The 15,166-nt window shown below is 31.9% G+C and overlaps 2 protein-coding genes across 2 annotated transcripts; both read right to left on the bottom strand.

Moving 5' to 3' along the window:
• Positions 1–7,127: 7,127 nt before the first annotated feature.
• Positions 7,128–8,503, bottom strand: LOC114163644 (heavy metal-associated isoprenylated plant protein 9-like). Its single transcript, XM_085666092.1, is given in 4 exon segments — positions 7,128–7,354; positions 7,357–7,709; positions 8,138–8,223; positions 8,309–8,503. Coding segments are annotated over 4 exon segments (684 nt in total). The 5' UTR covers positions 8,452–8,503; the 3' UTR covers positions 7,128–7,252.
• A 3,003-nt stretch (positions 8,504–11,506) lies between these two features.
• Positions 11,507–14,533, bottom strand: ILL3 (IAA-leucine-resistant (ILR1)-like 3). The gene is made up of 5 exons (XM_028049370.2): positions 14,093–14,533; positions 13,888–14,013; positions 12,537–12,851; positions 12,211–12,339; positions 11,507–12,078 (listed from the first exon to the last, which is right to left on the bottom strand). The coding sequence occupies exons 1-5, from the start codon at positions 14,429–14,431 to the stop codon at positions 11,701–11,703; spliced, it is 1,287 nt and encodes a 428-aa protein (XP_027905171.1). The 5' UTR covers positions 14,432–14,533; the 3' UTR covers positions 11,507–11,700.
• Positions 14,534–15,166: the final 633 nt, after the last annotated feature.

The following is a 15,166-nucleotide window of genomic DNA, read 5'->3' as shown; positions in this document are numbered from 1 at the left end:
ATGCATAGACTCGGAGCGAGGGATAACTGGGGATTTTGTTTATATGTTGTTATTTTGCTTTTTTAAGATAACTATATAATCCTTTGGGAGCCATGTGAATATTGTTTTAGTTTTATAAAATTATGGACTCGTAATTTTATGACATGTAAAGTTTTAAATTTCCCATATTTTTGGGAAATGGTTTTATATTAAATGCTGAAGTGAGCTGATTCAATTTTCCTAAGACACGTTAAAACCTAATTAACCTAATGTCTTCTCTACGCTCATGCATCTCTTCTTCCCATCACCGCACATCACATCGTCCGTGCTGCCACTGCACGTCCCACCACCGGCGAGAGGCCACGCCGTCGACGCCAGTCACCATCGGCAGTGTTGCCGACGAGAAACAAACCCCCCTGAGTCGCTTCTCTTCCTTGCTTCTTCTTCCCGCGTGCGAGACGACGTCTATGACCATCGCTGCGGACGCCGCTGGCAGCGTCTGTGACCACTGCCTTGAACGCCGCAGCCGCAGTGTCTATGACCGCCGCAGTGTCTGTGACCACCGCCGTGAACGCCGCTGCCGCCGGTGCTCGACTATCCCCTTCCGCGAGAAAGAAAGGTGTGCGACCACTCTGAGGCTCGTCACCACCGTGTCAGCCACTGTGATTGGGTCTGCAACCATCACACGGCCACACTCCACCGTCCAGACCTCCAACTTGCCGGCGACGATTTTCTCTCTTCTCTGTTTCTGTTTCGATTGAAGGTGCGATTGGGAAGATGGAGGGTTGCGGCGTGGAGAAGATGATTAAGAGGATGTGGATCTGTTGTTCTAAGCGTGGGTTCCGTTTATTGTTTTTCCTAGTTTATTATTTTTCCTATTTTGGTTTTTTATGCATGTGACGAAATGAGGGAATAGGAAGATGAAGATAATAATGAAGATTGATGGGCGGGATACTTGATTGAAATTATGAATGATTTTGCTTTTATGCAACAGGATGATTGATGGAAAGAAAAAAAAAAAGGAGTGAGGGCCGGAAAGGAGATAAAATTCGAAAGGATTTCCAGCACTCATTCGAGCAACAGTAACACCCAGACAATAGCATAATCGAAACAAGAACATATCGTAACAATGACAGATAAAAAAAATAAAAATAAAATAAAAATAAAAATTATACTCTGTTCTTCACTGTACACACGCGATGGGAATAAACAAAATAAATAACAGATATAACTATGCTCATTTCAAACCATCTTTCATCCATACATTCATGAACATCAATATCAAAACGTTAACAGAAGCTCCAATTCACACATCCATGAATATCAACGACAATATCAAGTCACGGTAACATAAGCTAAGGACGAGTTAAGAACACTTACCGTGAAAATAAAACTTAATGCCTTAACAGCTTTGCTTCCGTTTTCAATTTTGACTCTTTTTCCCCTCTCTCTGATTTCTAGTGCCCAAACCCCTCTCTGTCGTAATAAAAAAAAAGGACTCCCTCTCATGAATCTTCCCCTTTTTATTATGTAACCCTCTGCACCTTCCAATTTCGAAATTTGGGACAAGGCTGAGAGCAGATGTTGCTTCCTGCTCCTTTAGCCATCATGACCATGCTACAGGCCCTTCCCAATACAAAACCATGATAACATGCATGGGTCTAACAAAAGAGAGGCCTTACGTTACCTCTTTCTTTCCCCTTTCCCTTCTCTCTCTTTTTTTCTTTCTTTTTTTTTCTTTTTTTTTTCTTTTTTTTTCTTTTTTTTTTTATTAAACTAGAATGAGAGACGTAAAACAAAAAAAGGAGCTGTAATAATAGAAAGAAAAATAATGTAATAATCAAAATAATAAGCCCAAATAAATAAAACAAAACAAAAAAAATAATAATAATAAAATAAATAGATAATTATTTTTTTTCTCAAACTAAAACATTTTTTTTCTTAATTATTTATTTATTTATTCTTCTCAATTGAACATTAATTAATTAATTAATTAATTATTTTATTTTATCATTGTTATCCGGACGAAATTGGGTGTTGACAATAACACTTCTAACACGGACAACAATCATCATTATCACCACATAATCATGTTTCCCATGAACCCAAGGTTAAACCCTCATACTCATGCATTCAAGAATTTTCCCAAACAAATTCATCTAGTGGTATTCCCACATCCTATAACAAGAACACCAACCCATAACGATAAAAATATACTCAGAAGGGTCACCACTGCCACAACATAACTCAAAGATGTTGAAAATCACAAGCACTCCGTGTGCCACCTGGCAGCCCAATAACGCTATTTGGCAATTTTTGGGCAAAACTCAGAAACAACCATCACACACCATGTGTCGCCTGGTGGACCATGAACACCACCAGACAGTTTTTGGCAGGAACCTAGCAACGCGAAACAAACAGTGAAAATTCAAGGGGAAAATGCATACAGTGGTCCAAGGACATCACAGAAGCTTGAAACTTATAGATTAGGACTTAGAGCAACTCCCCTTACCAGGAATTCCTGCTCCTAACGCAATCCTAGTGATCTTCTTTGCCCCCAGAAGCTTAACCCTTGTCTCCAACTCCCAAGAATCCTTTCCGACACTCAAACCTCTCTAACATTTGATATAACTCCTAAGAAGACATATACGAGGACTAAATTAAAATCAATACAATGACATTTGATAATGACACTGACACATGACATTGTATTGCCATGTGACACTGATAATGCCACAGGTCACACCAGGGACCTGGCACATGGCATTTTTTTTTGCAAAAAAATAAAAATAAACAAAAAAAACAAAAAAAAACACATACTGACATGTGGTACGCCGTTAACGGTGTTAATAATTTGAAAGGGACATAATTGAAGCACTTTTTCAAAAGTTTGGATGCAATTGACATTTTTTTTAAAAGCGGTACCATATTGACACACCTGTACCAAAGTGGATACCATCCGGATAATTAAACCTATCTAAAATTATTAATTATAACTAATAAAAAACATGACACAATATAATAAAATAAGTATTTATATAATTATATAATCATATTTATTAATTTTTAATTTATATTTATTGCTACAATTATTTAAAAAATAGATAATATAAATAATTTTAGCAATTTCATTTTTTTTAATTAAACGTATAATTAGATTTCTTATTTTTAATATATTTAAAAATATGATTTTTTTTATGTATATTTTTAAGGAAATAGAAAGTTAAACACAAATAGAAAAAACATTTTGACAGAAAACTTTTAAAAATTTTTAGAAATCCAACGTGCTACTAGATGGAACATATTTTAAAGTCGAAAGAGTTACATTTTAATTATAAAAGTTATGATTTTTAACTTAATAATAGGTATTTCATCTAACTATTGATATTAAAATTCAATCCATAAATTTTTATTGTATTAAATATTAATGGAATATTTTTCAATGTTAATTTAATTTCCTCATCATCATGTTAATTTAATTTCCTTGCAATGCCATTTCTGCTATTTATTTATCCTAAAACTATGGTCAATCATTTGAATAGGTAATTGTTTTATTCCTTGTACAAGGAGACAACTTCCCATTAGTTAGTGTACCTAATAATAAATTTCACAACTTCAAAATAGTAAAATTAATTTAATAATAAATGAGACATACATTTAAGGATACACTTGAACTTTCTTAAAAGAAATTATTTTTATATTTTTTTTTTTGTTTCATCATTTGGTTAAGGAACTTAATTTGTCCCTAGCCATCCAATGAAGCCATGTGAAATGTTTGTATACATGTATCATGACATTAATTCCATAAATAATGAAAATTTAATAATATCTTGGTAATTTCTCAATGATTGTATTGGTTGTGAAGACGACAATTTTGCTGGGGTCTTAATTATCCGATTCTTTATGGAGTGCCCTTTACCATATATCACACCAATTATTCCACCTTTTACAGTTCATATTTCTTTTCAGAATCATTATCTTTCACACTTCATTCATCATTAGCATGAAGAAGTTCCCAAGAAATCAAGGATACTTTTACACAAGGTAAATGAGAGCCACACAACATTTTTTTATTATTTAATATTCTCAATTTAGACATATAATTGTCGATGATTGATCTTACCTGATAAGTGAGAGGTTAAAATAATATTATTAAATTAAGTTTAGTTTTTCTTTTTATAATCTATATAATATATGAATAAAAGAATATGAACACTATTACACTCTGTTTAATCATTAATAATAATATTAATTTATATTTTATTCTTAAATAAAGAATTGATGTCGGTAAATTCGATGAAGTTAAAACTATCTTTGATATTATTAAGATAATTATAAAAAGAGAAAATTCTCATAGTTTTTTTTCTCTTTTTTCTTTTCAAAATAATGTTGATAGTTTTACTATTGTAAAAAACACATTTAACGAAGATTAAATTAGGTTTATAAAGACAATTTTTAAACTTTCATTAGTTCAATAGAAAATAACGGTAATTTCAAACCATCATCAAAAGTCGAAAAACTACAATCATAGTTAAAAGAGATTATAAAAAATGGAAAAACTATGATGGTTTGTGCTGCAACCATCATTAAAAATGGGAAAAACCATGAAGGTTTGTGCTACAATTGTTAAAAGCAGGAAAACAATGACGATATATGCAACAATTGTCATCGAAAGTTTTTCTTTTTTAAATTGCTATATAATTGGCACATACCCCAATCCTCCAAAAGATTTTCAGCAAACAAATTAATATTGCTTCTTCAAACAATTCAAATGATATCAAAACATAAAAGTTGTAATAATAACTAACTAATCTTTTAAACAGAGTTTGATAACAAAGACGTAAAAATCCTATAAAATTAATATAATCTAATTTCTCAACTATTCTAAATTGTTATATCTATTAATAAAATACCTTGTCCATGTTTTTTGAACATAAGTTATTATACTTTATTTCAAAGGTTGCATGTCATTAAAAAACTGCAAAAGTGAATTGAAGTTAAGATTAGTCCATGTGTAAGTAATCAGTTCTTTTGTACATGTAATAATGGGTTATAACATATTATTTGATCCTAAGCTTTTTGAATACTAACTTGTTCATTGGTCGTATTCATTATATGATGTAATATTCACACTCATGATTTTCAGTTTGTTCATTGCACTACATCAATAATAAAAATATTTGGATCAATTAAATGATAATACAAAGTAAATGAATGATATAATATAAATACCTTAACGTGCATCCATGTGAGCTTTTAATAATGTAACACTTTTTCTACCACTTAATATGTTATATATCCCATAAAGCACTAAAATAATAAGAACATTTGATATTAGAAAAGGACACAAGATCAATCTAGTAGTACACGATTTTTTAAAAGAGACTTACGTGTTTCTACTATATGTTTAAAGTCATGTTTAAAGTCATGGGGGCGGCTACTTTTCATGCAATAAGCAAAATATGTATGATCTTGTATTAATATACAAGTGAAACATTAATTACAAGTTTCCCACCACTTTTTTTTTCGATGATGGTTTGTTTGCGCTTGTTGTTAATTAACAACGTCGAATGCATATTTTGAACTAGTGTGTCTTGTATTTAATGTGAAGGTATTTCACTAAAATTATATTTGCCATAAATTTTATTTATTTTTTAAACTTAAAATAGTAAATATTTTAAAATAAATTTATTTTTTTTAATAGTTTTGTTATTCATTTTAAAAGAAATAATAAATAAAATAAAGAAATATATGAAAAAAATATATATAGAGGGAAGGAAATGAAGGCAAGAAGGAAGCTAATGCCAAATAGAAGATGAAAGAGAAGTCGATTTTATCTATTATGATCACTAGTCATTCTTACTATGAATGAATAAAAGAATATGAACACCATTACACTCTATTTAATCATTAACAATACTAATTTAAATTTTTATTTTTAAACAAAAGATTGATATGGGGAACAAAAAGTTCGACGAAGTTAAGACTATCTTCGATAATCATAAAAACAAAAATTCTAGTAGTTTTTTTTCATAATAATGTTAATAGTCTTATTATTGTAAAAAACGCATTTAACGACAATAAAGATGATTTTTAAACTTTCATTAGTTCAACCATTTAGTTATGAAATAACGATAATTTCAAACCTTGGTCAAAACTTGGGAAACTACAACCGTTAAGTTACAACTGTCGTTAAAAATGATTATAAAAAATGAAAAAAATTATAATGGTTCGTGTTACAACCGTCATTAAAAATGAAAAAAAATCATGAAGATTCGTATTACAACCGTCCTTATTTTTACTATGGTATAGTCTTTGAAAGTGTATGATGTAGTCTTTTTATTCTAAATATATATTTTTCATAGTATTATTACAATGTAATTGATTCTATTACATAGAAATTACATTTTAATGTAAGCTCTTATACGAAACAAAAATACCTCATATATATTTAGAAAATTTATTTTAATTTAAATTCAAACAAACATTTTCATGAACTAAAGAAATCATTAATTCATATTAATAACTGATAAAAGTAGTCATTAGTTTTGTTATTGTAGTTAAAGTTGATAATTAAATTGTATAATAATGGGATCTTACTATTTTACATAATTTTTATTTTTATTAGTTAAATCTCAAGCATAATCATTGATATAACAAGATTGGTATGATCATGAAACAAAATTGTAAATTCTTGTAAATCATTATTTTTTTTCCGTTGCATGACATGTTCACGTTCTTAGGTGAATGCATTCAATTCAAATAAAACTTATAAATCTAATTATAATAATTTAGTGCAATTAAATATTCATTGTTATGTGTATTATCATCCGATTGAAAATAAATAAACTTAAGATTCACCTTTTTAAAGCTTGTGTAGGCTACATATTTAAATGCTCATCCTAATCCATATATTTCACAATGGGTTATAAATTGACTTGTATGATCCATAACTATCATCCCTACTTATTCCACTAAGTGAACATCCTCTCTAGACACAGGGACTCAAAAACATGTTGAACACCCAAAATATTACGTTCATTATGTGAGAAACAGAAAAAGTTAAAACTGATCCCATTCACTTTTACATGAAAAATCACATTTGCTCTGACATGCATTAACATGTTTGGAAACAGCAAATAAGCAAAGAAAGGAAACAGTTAAAAATTATTATTATTATTACTACTGTGTGTGTAATCTTATGGATACATCAAATTAATTAAAAACAATATGGAACCCTTTCTTCCTCTTTTTCATTGATCTTGTGATGAGTTCATGAAATGCAACATGCATTAGGATTTTCATCACTGAATAGCTGAGGGGGCGGTTCAATAACATAGAGTGGTGGGTAATAATGGTACCATCAACGTTAACCACCACTCCATTCTCATCACCAACCACTTCTTTTTTTTCTTCTTCAACACCTTTCTCTTCTTTACTCTCATTATTACCACCATTGCCACCTTCTTCTATCTTAGGTATTATCTCTGTATTCTCCTCTTCTTTCTTCTCCTCCTTTTCTTCTTTCTCTTCCTCAGGTTCCACCTCTTCTTCTGCTTCAGGCTTCTCTAATTCTTTCTTTTCTGCTAAGGCTTCAGTTTCTGGCTGGGGAACTATTTTGACCTGTTTTCTGGTGCGTCTATGAACATAGTCTACTAGCTTGTGTGCATCCATGGTCCCAGTCACAACGACCTTCCCTGTGCTAAGCTCTGCCACTGCTGTTTGAACTCCTACATTAATAACAAAAACATGTTTTCACATTTTCATTACATCTATGTTCATGGATTTCTTAGGCATTATATTGCTTATACATGTCTATATTCATGTATTGTACATGATTATATTTAGGTTGTTCATCAAAAGCCGATAAAAACAGTTGTTAGATGATGCTTTTTTAACTGTTGTATTTGTTAAATCGTCCTGCATTCTACTTTACAAGAGTGTTTACAAGCTATATTGACTAAATTTTATTAATTTGTGAAATCGTGAATGAAATTTTTTTGTTGAATTAAAAGAGAAACTTGAATGATTATTCATTTTTTTAATAAAAGTGTTATTAGGACAAAATTTGGCTTTCACAAGATCTTCATTTCTTTCAACTACAACCAACAATTTATGTTGGCATCACATTAGATGAGAATATATATGTAAGTGTTACCTCTCATTTTGAGTATCTTCCGTTTGAGCTGCGCAGCACAGGCCTCACAATGCATGTTTATGTTAAGTTCCACAGTAACTGGTTCACTAGCCTGTAACAGGAAACAAATACCATTTATGAGTTAAACTTTGTAGATGTATAATTTATATACTTGTCTTTTCTTTGAAAAACATAACAACTTCTGGTGTAGGTTCTCCTTCTGGTTCTGGCAATGGAGATATAAGTTGGACTTTTTTCTTTGTTTTCTTCGTAATTATGTAACATATTGCTTCAGGCTCCACTGTTCCCCTTACGGTAACTTGATTTTGAGCCATATCAATCACCACTCCCTCAACTCCTGTTAGAAGAAAAATACAAATGAATGAAATGCATGCACTGTGGAATCAAAATCAAACTGATAGAAGAGAGAATATAGAACCTCTCATTTTCATAATAGATTTTTTTATTTTCTTGGTGCATCCTATACAATGTAAGTCAACAAACAACACACACTGAAGGCTCACTTGTTTTGCTTCCTCATCCATTTGCTCTTTGAATCGAGATGAAAAATGAAGTTAGTGTTTTGATTTTTGGGAGAAAAGGGGCTTAAAAGTCAAGAGATGATGTTGGTTAACAAGTACAGAGAAGACAGTTACGTAAAGAAAGGTAGGAGCATCACACAGTGAGTATGATAAGTGGGTGGTGGGTAAACAGTAAGTAAGCCAAATGGACAATGATATTTTGACTACTAAATTTTAACAACTTTCTCTTACTATAAGGTAGACATCTTTTAAATGGTTTTGAAATATTGAGAATGAAAAAATGAAAAAATAAAAATCCACTTAAAAAATGACAAATAAAATTGTAAAAGAAAGTTGTCAAAATTTAGTAGTCAAAAAATTGTTTTTCTTATTCTAAGATGGGTTTTACATATCCCGATTTAGTAATGCAGGGAATCCCTCACTTCAATGATGATGTGGTTCTCTTTTTCTTTTAGTAAGGCTAAATATGTATTGTAGCTTGCCACATGTACTACATAGCAATTCTATCAAGTTTATAGATTAAAAGTTCATTTGTTTAGAAATCTAAGGCTTTGTGCTTACTTACTCTCAAGTAGAAGAGATAATTTCATCAATCAAAATTGTTAATAATGTTGGAAAATATCATACACTCCCTCTACTTTGAGGTGCAGAGTTTGAAAGATAGTTTTTAATCCAATGGAGAGAACATTAAGAGAAAATGCCTTCTAAAAGGCTTCTATAAACGGCTAAGTTTTTTAACAGGGCATAATTTGTCCACAACAGTGTAACCTTCCACAGGTATGGGGAATGATAGAAATACTTTAACAACAAAAATCCTGATATGATGAATTCAGAAGGTCAATAAATTCATATGTTCAGAGCTTGAGCCCATTTATGATACAAGTGCTTTAGAGTTGGAACCATAGTAGTTGAATTGTGAATCGTATCATGTATCGGAGAGTTTAAATCTTGAATCGTGAATCATATCATAAATCGTACAATTTATAAATATTTTAAAACATTATAAAAATGTAACATATACTTAAAAATATAAGATATTTAAATATGTAAAGAGACAATTAAGAACAAAATAACCTAAGTGAAATAGAGTGATTGTATACATGTGTATATACTACATAATTTCACAATTTTATCCTTAATATGTCACCCCAACAAGTACGAGAATAAAACTTACACTTCACTTGCAATATGTTTGGTGGAACACTATCACAGTAATTTCATGTAATATCAATTTCTCATTTTGTGTTTGATTTACTTATGTCTGAAGCACAAAAACAAAAACAAAAATGTGAAAACTTTCCTACACAGAATAAAGGACACCGCACCACCATAAAGCCCCCATTGCAACACCGTGCAACCACCACCACAGCACTATGCAACCACCGCGAGATCACTGCACCAACACCACGAGACCACTCTGTGAAAACTTTAGAAGTGCGAACACCACCAGAACACTGCACGAACACCACCAGAACATCGCACGACCACCAGAACACTCATGAAACTCAATTGAAACGTCAAATAAACTTAACAAAATTTGGTTAAAAAGACTAAATTCATATAGTTATGAAGTTGAGGGACTAAATTGGGTTAAAATTTCGAAGAGAGACTAATTTCAACTTTTACTGAAAGTTGAGAGACCAAAAACATATTGAACTGTTTTAATCATGTTTTTCAATTTTTTTAATTTAAATTAGAGTATAGTGGGTACGGGTATCCACGAGTATAGATACTATGATACTCGTACACACCCCGTTAACATGTGGGTATAAAAGTACCCGTATCTATTACCTGTAGCTATCCATTTACAATATACATTCCATACCCATTATGGATTTTATCTATGTATACCCGCGAGTAGAAATTTTTTTGACATTCCTTATCGTTCCCTTTCTAAAATGGGTGAAAATATCACTTATTAACAAATAATGTACTAACATGGATTCTCTCAAACTTTGCTAAAAAAACTTTGTCAAATATCATTTTCCTTGTTGAATATGTAAGAGTTACTTGATTCACTCTTGCAATGAACTAGTTCAATACGTTTTCTTTTACAAAGATCTCTAAAAATTAAAATTTACATGTTTGTTTCTTTCATATAAGGATTGAACTGTTTTACAATTTGATTGTCGAGTTATTATCATAAAAATTGTAGTAGTCTTTATTGGTTTAAATTGTAGTTCTTTAAGAATTTTTCTCAGCCATATATAGCTTGAGAAGCACATATTGTAACTACAACAAACTTAGTCCGAGTACTGCATTCTTGGTATCATACAGATGAATAATATTAGAGGACAAGCAAGAACGAAAATTTATTATTATTTTGCTGCAATACATGCATATGTTACCACCAATTTGTAGTAATACTATGGGTAGACATGGTTGGTGGAAATAGTGCATATTCAAGAACAGACAACACACTCCTATATGTTTAAAACTAATTTTTAGCACTGGTATGGAATTAAAAAACGATGCTAACGTACATATCCATGGTATGTTGGATATTGTTTATTTTGCCATTCTAAAATTATCATGCAGTTAGACAAATGATATTTGCACTCCGCAACATTTTAAAACATACATTATTTTTTTTCTTCTAGTTCTTATAATATATTTATTTTCTGATTTTGGTTTATATAAAATTCTATTTATTTTCTAATTTTAATTTTAATAGCATTTTTAGTCCGTATAAAATTGTCTATTATGAGTAATGACTACCACATGGAGCTTCTTATTTTACCGAAACCAGAATTCATAATAAATGCACTCTCTTCACGGAGAAGGTTTCAAAAATAAGCCTAGTGCTGTGGCATATATTATATAGGTTGAATTTAAAGTTAAAACAAGATTATTGCAAGTGTGAATTTGGTCAGGTAAATATATTACAGAACAAAACTCTACCTCCCTAAAAATAACTTTTCTTTAGAGTAACCATGTAGCATCACATAATAGTAGAAGCAATCTAACAGTTTTATGAAATATGTTCATGTTTCTCAAATAGGCAAAATAACCAATGCATTTATCAGCTATTGAGAAAGAATTTCAACGAAGAGTATGGTTATGCTGTTTTAAATACAACTCAGCAAGAGCAGTGTGCAGAGCTGCCCCTATTGGCAGAACTTCCTCATCCAGAAAGAAGAAAGGGGAATGAGGGGAGTGAATTGCTCCCACTTTATCATTTCTGATTCCAATGGAAAACATTGCTCCGGGAATCAGTTGTTGAAAAAATGCAAAGTCCTCACCTGCCATCACCTTCTTGGCATCATGCACATTGTCTGAACCAAGAAGAAGTTGCCCAACTCTCACCACATGCAGATGCAGATTATTGTCGTTAACAACAGCAGGATATGGGGTGTACTGCTCTTCTTTGAAATCAACATAAGCTTTACATCTGTGCACGCCTGCTTGTCCTTCAATAACCTGCAAGGGTGTTTCCCAACAAAATAAACTAAACAGATTCATAAAACAAAACAACAAGGCAGAGATGAACCAGAACTTCCCAAATGGTTCCTCAATGATGCTTAGCAATGTCTAAATAATCATTATCCGTACCTCCTTAATTCGTTGTCTGAAATGGTACATGCCTTCAGTTGTCTGGCTCCTAAGTGTGCCTCCAAATTTTACATAGGAGGGAATCACGTTTAGTGCAGTTCCACCTTTGACAAAAGTAACTGATACCACCTGTGGCAAATATAAATGATGTAAGCTTAGAAATGAAATAACAACAACGAAGGCCTAATAGGTTTTTGTGCATGAAGGCAGATCCACAAAAATGGGCTGAATCAAAATTTGGGAAAGTTTCTCTTCCAAATTTGTTGCATTTTAAACGACTATGGTGAAATCTTCTTGCAAATGTCAAGCTTGAGAGTAGCACATACTTGACTTTGAAGAGGATCAGATTCTCTTGAGACAAGCTGTTGCAGTGCCAAAATTGCAAATGATGTAGCCAGCACTGGATCTATATTCGTGTGGGGTGATGCAGCATGACCACCTACTCCTACAATCCTTGCCTCAAACACGCATCCAGCAGCAGTAAATGCTCCTGGAATGGATGCTATGGCTCCTGTAGGTGTTGTAGAATCAATATGTAATGAAAAAATTGCTTCTGCATCCTGAAGCACTCCTTCCTTTATCATTTGAGAGGCACCTCTTGCTCCTTCCTCCGCAGGTTGGAAAATAAGTCTTACAGTTCCCTTTAATACCAAAGATTACAATGCAGTCTTCAAAGAACAATATTTCTAGTTTAAAATAAGCTGTGCATGTGCCAGAACATCAAACACACAAAACAGAAAGAAAAAAAAAAAAGGTGTTTACATCATTCTTACTTATGCTTTTATACTATTACCAGGAAAAAGGCAATTCAATAGCCACATTCAAACTGTTTATTAATTTACTTATTTCAACTAAAAGCAACAAAAAGCCTGACATGCACCAAATCTGATTTAGCTGGAATTATGTTAGTGAATACATTTTGAACTTCACGAAATTCTACTTCATCTAGAAATATTGTGTGCGTAGTTGCAGTAGTTCCAACTTTACAGTACAGATTTTCTATGAACTTATGGTATTATAACATGGCATCTAATCCAGCAACTGGTGGTATTAAAGTCAAAACATACATATGCTTAAGAGGTACTGCTATAACTTCTGAACTTATGAGAATTAACACTCTCAACTTCACACACACACACGAGCAAGCCAGATGTTCTCAACCATACACTTGAATCTCTAAACTGAATTAACAAATAGTGCACAGATTGATTTTACGATTTTAGAGAATATTCCCTACTATAGTATTCTCTCAAAAAATGATGGACCAATTAACAACAAAAAAATCCACAAATAACTCCATCACGAAAGACTTCACTTCAACAACACCTCCATGTTTTTCAAAATGAACCAATCAGAGTTGCTTCAGGATTCTTTCGACCTATAGAATTTACAATTGAAGTCCACAACTACCTAAAGGGGCCAAATGGTGTTCAAATTTGGATTTTTCATAACTTCAACAGACGACAGCAACAAAAGCCTTATCCCACTACATGATCCTAACATCAATAGCCAACACATCAAACTTACATGGTCAGCTGAACAATCAATGTAGGACTTTGGATTCTAACTCTAACCCTAGTTTATTGTGGAAAATTGTTAAAAAAAGACCTCAAAAGACAGAAACACCAGAAACCTAAAAGATCCACCAAAATTAGAAAATGAGAACAGAAAAAGAACCTGAAGCTTATCTTGGCGCTGGCTGAGCAACTTTGCAGCCCCAAGTAGCATAGTGGTGTGAGCATCATGTCCACAAGCATGCATTCTGCCGTCTATTTTGCTCTTGTGTTCCCACTCAACAAGCTCCTAAGAATCGCCACCATCAAACCAAAGGTACATCCTCATACACATACACATATCAAAGAATATGTTAAAATGTGTTTACCTGCAAGGGAAGTGCATCCATATCAGCACGAATAGCAATGATGGGGCGAGAGCCAGAGCCAAGTTGCGCAACGACGCCGGTTTTGGCAACTGGGTATGTGTAAGGAATGCCAAGATTGTGAAGTTGTGCGCGTATAAGAGAACTGGTGTTGTGTTCTTGGAAAGCCAGTTCTGGGTGTTCGTGGATTTGCCTTCTCACCGAAACCAACCATTCCTTCTCCTTCTGTGCTGCGCCCATAATCTCTTTGGCATAGACTTCATCCTCCTCGGATCCCAACACCATCGACGATGACAGAAACACAGCAAACAGATAAATGGCTGCGATCGAATACGCATTCATCTTTCAACACTTACAATCTGTTTGAGTTTGTTGCTTTGTGACTTCAAGAATTTCCACTGCTCCTATTTCGTTGACTATTATCTTACAAAGATGAACGGACCGACCAAAAAACCAAGATACCAAATTATTTTATGTTAAATTATCTTTTGATTTTTTTTATTTCTAAATTAATGTCACTTTAGTCCTAAATTTTTTTTGTCTGGTCTTTATTTTTTTTAAAAATAATTCAATTTAAAAATTTGTATCACATGTCAATTTTTGATTTTTGATTTTATTTTTCAAGTTCTTTTTTTGAAAGGTTTTGAATTTTTTTGAATTTTTATATGTATCACTTCACACAATTTGATCTATATTTGTTTTTAGTTTCGATTTAGTTTTAATTTTTGTAAAAATGAAACAATATTATCCCTCATTCAATAGACACTCAATCTAGTTTTTGTATAAATATTATGATGATATTCTTACTAAAATTAATATTTTTATTATATATTTGTACAAATATTTTTAAACAAGCTTTTTTTTTGTAGTTTTATTATTAAACAAAGTTAAACCCCAAACTTAATTTTAACAATTAACAATTTCGTCATCATATATACAGAAAAGTGTATCATATTATACAAACATAGTAAAAATTAAAAATCGAATAACTTCTCACACAAGTTTAGAAACTAAATTTCAAGTTTAAAACAAAACCAAAGTTTAATGTTTTGTATAAAATTTAAAGTTAATTTAAAA

Source organism: Vigna unguiculata, chromosome 9 (assembly GCF_037176805.1).
Source record: "Vigna unguiculata cultivar grain cowpea cultivar isolate G323 ecotype 2 chromosome 9, ASM3717680v1, whole genome shotgun sequence".
In the NCBI taxonomy this organism is placed as follows: Eukaryota; Viridiplantae; Streptophyta; class Magnoliopsida; order Fabales; family Fabaceae; genus Vigna; species Vigna unguiculata.
The sequence above is the reverse complement of the archived record's forward strand: the minus strand, read 5'-3'. Positions and strand labels throughout refer to the sequence as shown.